At 37.5% G+C, this 10,249-nt stretch overlaps 1 protein-coding gene across 1 annotated transcript; it reads left to right on the top strand.

Moving 5' to 3' along the window:
• Positions 1 to 3,888: 3,888 nt before the first annotated feature.
• LOC111898108 (histone H4) lies at positions 3,889 to 4,422 on the top strand. Its single transcript, XM_023894033.3, has one exon. The coding sequence runs from the start codon at positions 3,971 to 3,973 to the stop codon at positions 4,280 to 4,282; it is 312 nt and encodes a 103-aa protein (XP_023749801.1). The 5' UTR covers positions 3,889 to 3,970; the 3' UTR covers positions 4,283 to 4,422.
• Positions 4,423 to 10,249: the final 5,827 nt, after the last annotated feature.

The following is a 10,249-nucleotide window of genomic DNA, read 5'->3' as shown; positions in this document are numbered from 1 at the left end:
CTAAACAAGAACTTTTAGGGTTTCCAATTGCTTGTTGACCATTTGTAATGCTTGTATGGTGTATTTGATTGCAAATTTTGATGTCATAAAGTAAGCATCATACATGCTCTTAAGTTTTTGATTAAAAATTTTACTTATGTGTTGTAGTTACAAGGCACAAAATTTCTAGTTGTGACAATGTCCCACACCCATCGGGCCTCGCCCATCATCGAGCCCCACTTGGAACAGAAATGTCAGTAGCATGAGATGGGCCCCGCCTTATCACATTTATTAGGCCCTGCTTGGCATCGGGCCCCGCATGACATTCATACAAACACATAACACATGCAATAATCATAAAGATAAATAACATACAATAGACCCATCAGGCCCCGCCCGATATACATGTCACATAACATACATGCAAGAGTCACGCAGATAACTAACATCCCAATGATAAAAAAATGGGCCGACATTGGTGTCTTCGCCCATCAAACATAGTGAGGAAACTCACCTAAAGCTGCTGAATATCTCATATAAAAGCTCGGACTGTTGATCCGGAAAATCCCTACGCTTACCAATCAAATAAAACCCAATTAATAAGTTGGGCCATAAACCAAAGCTATGAATCTCATTCGTTTGTCTAACTCATAAGATAAAAGACCATTTTACCGACTTCCTCACTTAACCCAACAACCAAAGCCCAACACAATAGCTTCAAGAGCCCCAATATGGCCCGAAATCCTAAATGGCACCTAAAACCCCTTATGGGTCCAATCCAAGGAGGCCTAATGCCAAACAATAGCCCAAAGTCCATAAATGTTCTAATGTCATAGAAGTTTTAAGTTCCAAGCCTAATCAATACAAAACCTAAATAATCGACGCACACCACTTCATCGACCCACTGGTTAGCGTACGCTTTGCGTACTTGGCTCGTACGCCATGTGTACGCGATTGATACGGAAATAGGACACATACCCAATACGCCAATCGTACTGGTCTGACTCCAAGTTCTTGCACATAATTCTTAACTACTTAAGAACTTAACATCCAATCCTCAAATTAACATCATATTAAGGACTTAAACCATAAAGTCGAAGACTTTGTGCTTTTGCATGGCTAAAAACACCCCAAACTCCATTTCTAGCATTTAAACCCCTTCAAGAATAACATCAACCATGCATGGTTGAGCTAAATCAATCAAGTTATCATTTTTATATACAAGGGACATCAGAAAAGCCTAAATCTATCATCCCAAGTTGTTGGAGTAACCCATACTCCCAAATAAGGCTTAAAGGACCCAAAAAAAATGCACAAATAAAGACTCAAACCAGATCTATCATAAGGAACCATCAAGTTATGAGCTTTATACCTCAAATAGCTTGCAAAGTTGATGAAGATCTTGGATCTTAAATTCTAAGTCCACCAAAGCTTCACCACCAATCTTCACTTCCTTCGAGGGGCCCAAAAACCATAACAAAATCACACAATGGCCCACAAACACTCAAATGAGGCTAGGGTTTCGTTCTTAGGGTTTGGAGAAGTGAAGTCTGACCATACGATGCTCCTAAGGCAACAAAAGTTGATTAAATAGGGCACAAACCCTAAAAATTAGGGTTTGCTCTTACTTAAAGTACACCCAACGTACGTGGGTGCCACCGCATCCAACCATCGAGCCAGTACGCCCAACGTACTCATAGAGTACACCCAACGTACCCAACTATGACCAAAGTAAAAATGATTTACAACTAAGGGTTAAAAAGGGACATACCTAAAAATTGCAAATGTTACACAACCCGAAAAGCAACTGGACCTTATGATTTATGGTGCATTACTACATTCAAACTACAAACAAACTCATTAGGTTTAACCAAAGTTCAATCAAGAAACAATAATGGTATCGGAGGTGCCAAAATTGAAATTAGGTTCACAGGGTCTAGTTGTTTCAACACAAAGATTGGATTGTACGGGTATGACTGTGAGTCATGGATAGGAGTGTTCATTTGGATGGATCGGTTTAATCCGATCCGATCAAGTGAATCCAAATTAATTTCGGTTTTCAAAACGTAGATCCAAATAGTCCAAACTAAATTCAAATCCGATCCGATCCAACCAAATTATAATTCGGTTGGATCGTTTTTTTACAATTCGGTTTTCAAGAATCAAGACATTTAAACAAATATATAACTTTAGTATTAACTTACTCTATAATATACACTAAAAAATATTGTTTAATTAGTTGTGAACTAAAACTTATAAATAACTATCAAGAAAAATATACTATAGTTTACTACTTTATAGACAATTTTTTTGTTATAAGAAGTACATATTAAAGTATTATAATTGATGAAAAATTTTGATATATTAAAAGAATAATTTAGTAAATTTATAATTTTTAAAGATGTATATTAAAAAGAACAAAATAATAAATTGTAATTCGGTTTTTTTGGACTATTCGGTTTTTATTTTATAAACCAAAACCAATCCGAAATCCAAAATAATAATTCGGTTTTGCTAAAAACCAATCCAAAAATTTGAATATCCGAACCAAATAGTCCGATCCAAATTGTCCAATTGGACAATTCGGTTTTATCCAAATAGTGAACAGTCCTAGTCATGGATACCCGAAAGAGGAATCTGATATTGATCAAGCTCCTCCATCACGCCATTGACTCGGTGTAACCGTAACAATATAATTTCCAGCTATTATACTTTTGTCCTTTGTGTTAATTTTATTTGCAAAATGGTCCCATGTGCATGTTGCGATAAACGCGTGTCTGACTCTGTACGCCCAACGTAGTATGGGGTACGCCCATCGTAATGGGTTAATGAACGCGGGTGACTAAGGCACTACACACAGAGTATGTCAAACTACGCCCAACGTAGTGCGTTCGACATAAACCCTAATTTGGAGGGTTTTGACATTATATAATCACACCTATGGCTCATGTTGCCCTCGTTTCTCAGCCTTCATTGATCTTATAGACTCATCTTGAAACCCTAGACCTTTCCATTGTGTGCATCTTGGTGTTTTGGTTTATTATCAAGAATAAGGAGCTTGGTGCAAGGTTGTAGATTAAGGAAGAGCTTGTGGATCCTAATTCTTTACTCCATTTCCAACTTGTTTGAGGTAAAAAGCTATGATCTTGTTCATTAGAAGCCTGACTCTAGTTTATATGGGGTTTGGACATTTTTTGACCCCACGAATGAGATCTAGTGGTTTGGCACCACTCTAGGAGCTATGAGTTGTCACTCTTGGTGTTTTTGAGGTTCAAACCCCATGCATGAGATCTAGTGGTTTGGCACCTTTAGGGTTTAGAATCACCCATGCATGAGATTATGTCCGTTTGGTGAAAGTAGAGTACTATATTTTCAAGCACAAACCCATGCAATACATTTTATCATGTTTTTATGACTTTTTTGACTACAAAAGATAAGCAAATTATTATATATCTGAAAGAATAAAATAAATTCCTTAGGAGATTTAAGAAAACATGAGTTTTTATTTTATAATACCATCGATCGATTACTATTTGAGTTAGATAAGATAATCAATCATCATAAAACATATCGACCGTGAGCTAAAACAATCAATTGCCCAACAAAATAACAAAATTCATTAAAAACCAAGAAAACATATGATTTCTTGGGTTTAGGACTTTAGGCATATACAAGCTATTATTGAAGGGCTAAGTTGTAACTTTCTTCAAAATTCATCCACGGGCCATGTCATCAATCCACCAGTTTACTGGAAACAGTTCTAGACCGTCGATTAACTAGATGGACGTCACAGATTCGTTTAAGTGTCATCACGGGGATCATCAATATCGGCCGTCGATCTTGCTTCATTGACCGCTCAAAATTTAAAATCCCCAACTCTCCTTTATAAATCTTACTCCACAATTACCATAGAATCAACATCTCTATCTCTCCCTTCATCAAGTCATTTGAGATTCAAGAACTTTCAGTCAATCAAAACCCTAATTTGAAAATGTCAGGCCGTGGAAAGGGCGGAAAAGGGCTAGGAAAGGGAGGAGCAAAGCGTCATCGGAAAGTTCTCAGGGATAACATCCAGGGAATCACAAAGCCGGCGATCAGGAGACTGGCGAGGAGAGGAGGAGTGAAGAGGATCAGTGGTTTGATCTACGAAGAGACGCGAGGTGTTCTCAAGATCTTTTTGGAGAATGTCATTCGTGATGCTGTTACCTACACTGAACACGCTCGTAGGAAGACTGTGACAGCCATGGATGTTGTGTATGCTTTGAAGAGGCAAGGAAGAACTTTGTATGGTTTCGGAGGTTAATAGATGTATGAGGTGGATAGTGAATATTATGCTTCAGTTATTGTAATGAATCATGTAGAACTTGGAATGAATTGGTTCTGAAATTTCGAAGTTTGTAATTTGGATATGTAACTGAATGAAATTCTTTCCTGTTTCGAGAACCAAGTGAATTGTTTACATGATTAATTTCTTCTGAAACTATGTCGACTAAATTTCTTCTCCTCCCAAGAAGCATTTTTCCATTAACTAATGTGCTATTCGAATAGTCGATTCTTACATATTTCTTCTTGTTTATTGCTTTTGTTGTTGCGATTCGATACTCTTAACACTTCTATTGTGTAATTCTTCTGATAAGTGAAAGACAATAATCAAACGCCTAAAAGACAATAATCAAACGCCTAAAAGACAATAATCAAACGCCTAAAAGACAATAATCAAACGCCTATTTATTATTTGCTTTTTGAAAATTTACATGTTGATGCTAATTCAGTAATTTTTGTCTATATATTTACCTCTAGCCCTTCCTCTATGGAGATTATCACTTATTACTTCTATCTTCCATTTCATATCGTTTCCTTCGTACCAAATTGATGTAATGGTATTTATTTTTTTAGAATTTCTTCATAATTTGTAAAAGTAGTAATCCTGCAGATGATATGGGGAGATCGCTGTTTATCGTGTTGTTCATTCTTTCCTTGTGGCCAATGTCGTTTTTGGGTTTCGTTTGCACTTATGATGTATGTTTATCCGGAAATAAGGCTAAAGTCATAAAACTATTATGTAGTGTAGTACTAGATTTTTTTTTTGTGCTTTTGTTCAAGAGGTGTTTAGGTCGCTCGGGTTGAGCATCGGTTGTTAAAGGATTTGTTAGTTCGATGTATAAATTACTACCTATAGTCTAATATAAGCAGTGGTTGATCTGTCAATCAACTTCAAGGTTGGGTTTAGGTAATTTTGCATGGGTTTAGTTCAGTAGAAAACATTGGATTATCGGGTTGTTGTCAGTGCATTCTCGATCGTTGGTTGTTCTCGTTTATTGTCTATAGTTGGGATGCTTTGAAGGTATCGAGCCACATAAGTTGGAGGTTAGTGGACGTGACAGCCAATCAACATGTTATGTTTATGGTATATCATGGCTTCTGGGTAAGTTTGCCCTGAATTACTGGATTGTGGAATTATAGTCTATAACATACTCGGGTTTGATTCGATAGTAAACAAAGCATTGAACCGATTATCTTTCTGCCCCAATTGTGGGTCTACAGATTCTTTGTCATCAATTGAGATTGCACAAAGATGTGGAATTGTATCCAGGGATGTTCTTTCGTCAAGAATAGTAAAGTGTTTCATCTGGATTGGAGTGTGGGCACCCGATATTGACTGCTCATGGGATCTTAGTTCAACAAGCTCGGTATGGCAGTGATTGGATATGGAGAGTATGGGATGAATCGGTAATCAAATGATTATGAGATTATTAGAATGTAGATGAATCCAAGTGAGGATGTCACTTGGGACCGTCGGGGATAGTTCCAAGTGCGAGTTATTTAAGAATTTGTACCCATGTCAGGGATTTGGATCGATATATATGGAGGGAGCGCCCGAGTTCATTGAGGTCGGGAAGAATCCAAGATAGGTCAGGTTGTGAGTAAGGGGTAAGCTACCGTTTCGCCGACGATGCCTTGAATGGCTAATCAGGTGGTGCGGATAAGATATTGTTTGATTAATGATTAATTAGACATACCAGTCAACATGGTAACATCCTAAGTCAACTAGAGAGTCAGTTTTGGTTGCGAGAGGGTTCATGGATAAGCAAGGAATAATGTTATTTGGTCGGTGATGAGAATTAGAGCAAATGATATGGATTCATGGCTAGGTTCAGGTCGAGGGTTACGTTAAGAACTCTCTATCTGTTCTTGTCTGATGAAGGCTTTGGGGTTTGAAGCACGACCCGAACACCCGATAGAGTCCGGTAGGACAGGGTTTCGACTCGTAGTTTTTTGGTTAGTGTGTAGTTGTGGGCGTGATGTAAGACTGAAAGGTAGCCATAGCATTCCTCAAGTTAGTGTGCGGTTATGGGAATGATTTAAGACTCCGGAGCAGCCGTAACATTCACTATGTCAGTATGCGGTTGCAGGAGTGATGTAAGACTATGGAGCAACCGTAGCATTTACTAGGTTAGTATGCGGTTGTGGGAGTGATGTAAGACTGTAGAGCATCCATAGCACTCACTAGGTTAGTATACGGATTGTGGAAGTGTTGTAGGAATGCGGAGCAACCGTAACATTCACTAGGTGGGTAGGCAGTTGTGACGGTGATGGAATTCTATGACTTGGCTCGTGGCATTCTCTAGGATGATTTAGATCATCGTAGGTTTAGGTGAAGGGTTGTGAGAGGGCCTCAACATTAGTAATGCTTGGGTAAATCATAGGCTGGGTTGAGGCCGAATGTGATGTGAGAATTTGGTTCGGTTTGTAGCCATCACTGGGGTAAAGCGAACTTGGTGATCGTTTTTGCATTGGTTGGTTGAGTTGTCCTTCATCAGGAGAAAATGATTGATGACGTCGTGTTGGCAGATAAACCGGGACTGCTCGTACCTGTTCAGTTTTAAGTCTGAAGTTGATATTGCTTTCGATCAAGATTTTTCGATACTGGTAGGTGGTTGGGGTGTATATGTTTTCGGGTATCTGTAAATTTTTTCAGGATGGATGGGTTTGTTCGGTTCGATTAGTGAAGTTGAGTCTTTGTGGGAACAATTTTGATTGGTTTCTATCTGTCTGGGAGTCAGACATCGTTCAGGGTTTTAAATTTTAGGTATAACGGTTGGATACTCGTTGGCTTAGGGCAAAAGTTGAGGTTCATTCTTCGTTAGGGCTTGAGATATTTGCTAATTTGGGTTCGAAAACGGTAAGGGTGGGCGGTCATCAGAGCGAGGTGACTTCCCCAATCATTTTTTGGATTCAGGGAGTTCAGTCAGGATCATTTAGTTCGATAAAGGAGATAGTAAGGAATTATTTTGAGGTCGAAATCTAATTTAAGTGGGGGGAGAGTTGTAACACCCTGTTTCGGGATTATTCTATGATTCAGGGCCGTGGGCTGAAAGTCGATTGTGTAAAGGCTTTGGGCCTTAAGGAGGCGATGTTTAGATCTTTTGGAAAGAGGCAATGATGCTTATGAGATCTAAATATTTGAATTGTGTTTTGGGCCAAAGGGTAGAAAGGGGAAAGTCACAGGCCGGGTTCTTGCATGAAATATGGATTTTTGTTCGAAAAGTTTTTAGTGTTGGGTTTTTATTCAAAACTAGTTACAAAAACATAATATTTAGCAACAGAAGACTTTATCATCTTTTAAATAACATAAACAAGTTAAACCCGTCAAAGATCTTCTTGCAGAGTTTGGAAATAAAACAAACACACCTAAAGAAGAAGAAGAAGAAATAACAACCTTTGTAGTTCTTTGGATCTTCTTAGGAGGCTTGGAAGTTGATGAAGAATGACGAACTTTAGAGAAACTAACAAAAAGCCAACTTAACGTAGATTCTAGTCTAAAACTGTTAACTCTTAATCTTATAATCAAATACCCGAGTATTTGATCTAAGAGATCAGAAAATCAAGTAATATCTTCATAAGATGATCAAAAGTGAGAGAGAAACCCATACATCATGAATGCTACGGTTTTAGGGGGAGGAGAGAGAAACAACCATAAGTGAAAGCCTTTCTCACATATATATATATATATATATATATATATATATATATAGCATGCATAATACTCATGGGTCTATAACTATTAAGAACCCATGTTTTTACCAGCTAGAATGTCTCCCATGAATCGGATTACTTTTGATTAAATAAGTCAAAAACCCATTCCTTTGTCTCCTTGTCAATTTTCGACCATACCTCAACAAAGGAAGAAGAATTTTTTAAATTTTATAAACTCTAAGTTTATAAAATATAAACTTTGTCTTTAGGAAAAAGACAAAGTTTCAACTATTCCAAAAACGTGTACATGACTTATTGCTTCATATAATATGAAATAATATGTTACTTGCTATTGAAAATTATTATTTTCTGGAAATAAATAATTTCTAATTAATTATAAGAGTCCGTTGAATATTTATTAAAATCACCTTATAACAAATAATCAATTATATCAAGTTGTTGTTAGTGTGACCCTTTAGTATCATATGTTAATTAGCAATATCACTTTAATATGATTCTTCAGCATACCAAATCTTTCATTGTGTACAATATATTTAAATAATATTGTAAAGCTCTTCAATATCTTTCCATAGATATAAAGTCTAGTACGCTGGGCGTAAAATGAGTATGTTGGGCGTAAATTGAGTGTGATGGGCGTACGTGATCAGTGGCCAAACCCTAGTTTCTTGGTTTGAGCCCTATTCAAGCTATTTAACTTCCACAAACCCATTCTATTCTTAGCCTCCACCTCTCCAACATCCTCCTATGAAAATCCTAACCCAAGTTTTTGCCTTTTGAGCAAAAAAATATGGTCTTGAGCGATTTAGAGTGTTCTTAGTGCATCTTGGAGAAGAAGGAGCTCCTTGGATAAGTGTTGGTTGCATTGGAGCTTGTAGATCCATACTTTGTTCACCTTGATCTTTATTCTAGAGGTATAAAGTTTGAATCTTGATGGTCCATTTGATAGATCTAGCTAGTCTTGGGTGTTATGAGTTTTTGGTCACTTTAATGCATAAAGTTTAGATCTAGAAAGTTTGTGACCTTCTTATGGATAAAATTGGAAACTTTATCCATCTAAAAATCATATTGATTTGTAAAGCCTAGTTCCCGGTATGAATTATCTGTGCAATTGTTATATTTTTCTTGGAGAACTTGGTGAGTTGGAAGCCTTAACTCGTCGAGTAGAAGTTGTCTTGACCGCAGGGTTTTATAAGGTAACTCAACGAGTTGAGGTGTCTCAAATCGGCGAGTTGACCGCTTAGGAGGAAACCTTAATTTTAGGGTTCTGCACCCTATTTAAACAACGTAAGTCTCAGGTGTTGGCCTCATTTCCAGCTTCCATAGTCCCTAACCCTAATCTTGAAACCCTAAAGCCCTTTTGAATGTTGTCAGCTCTTTGTGAGTGCATTTTCGTGTGTTTGAACCCCTTGGAAGAAAGAGAAGCTTGGTGCAAGGTGATGATTCAAGTAGGAGCCTTCAAGATCTTGATTATTTGCACCATTTCCAACATATTTCGGGTATAAAGTTATAACCTTGATCAATATTTGATTATATCTCTTTTTGGGTTAGTTTTGATGCTTTTAGCCATGTTTGGGTGATTGGTGAGGTTGAAGGACGTCCCAAGTGCTATTCTTCCAGATCTATGGTCCTCTTGAGCTCTTTTGGCATAAAGGTGCCAACTTTATGGTCTTAAGGGCTCCATGCATTCATTGAGTCCATTTCATAGTTTCTTTTGAGCATTTGAGCTTCTTTTATGTATACTTGAAGGTAAAGTTGGAAACTTTACGTGGTATTTCAGCTCTTAGAGACAGATCTACAGTTTGAGGTTATGTCTTTGGTGATTTAGTGCTTGATGATTAAGCCCTTTTAAGCATATGGTTTGGGTTTTGAATCCATTTTGGTGGTTCTTAGGGGTAAAATTGAAAACTTTACCCTTCTAGAGGCTATCTCAAGTAAGATATAAGTTATGAAGCTTTTAGTTTCGTTAAGGTCGGCTTAATGGATTAAGATGTTGAATTTCTGGCGAACTCCACGAGTTTATGGAAGAACTCAGCGAGTTGGATCAATTTCTACCGACTTTGCAGACTGATAGATGAACTCGGCAAGTTGAGTCAACTCAGATTATTGACTTTAACTTTAGTATTTGACAAAGTTTGACCCTAATGGGGATTTTGGGCATTTTATGTTGAACTTAAGGAAATCTTTTTATGTTTAGGGGTTGAGTTGAGTCGATATTCGGAGTCGGGATCTGTTTAGCTACCTTTATGTATTCGAGCTGAGTTTCCTTACTGGG

The sequence above is a fragment of the Lactuca sativa genome, chromosome 8 (assembly GCF_002870075.4).
Source record: "Lactuca sativa cultivar Salinas chromosome 8, Lsat_Salinas_v11, whole genome shotgun sequence".
Taxonomy (NCBI): domain Eukaryota; kingdom Viridiplantae; phylum Streptophyta; class Magnoliopsida; order Asterales; family Asteraceae; genus Lactuca; species Lactuca sativa.
The sequence above is the reverse complement of the archived record's forward strand: the minus strand, read 5'-3'. Positions and strand labels throughout refer to the sequence as shown.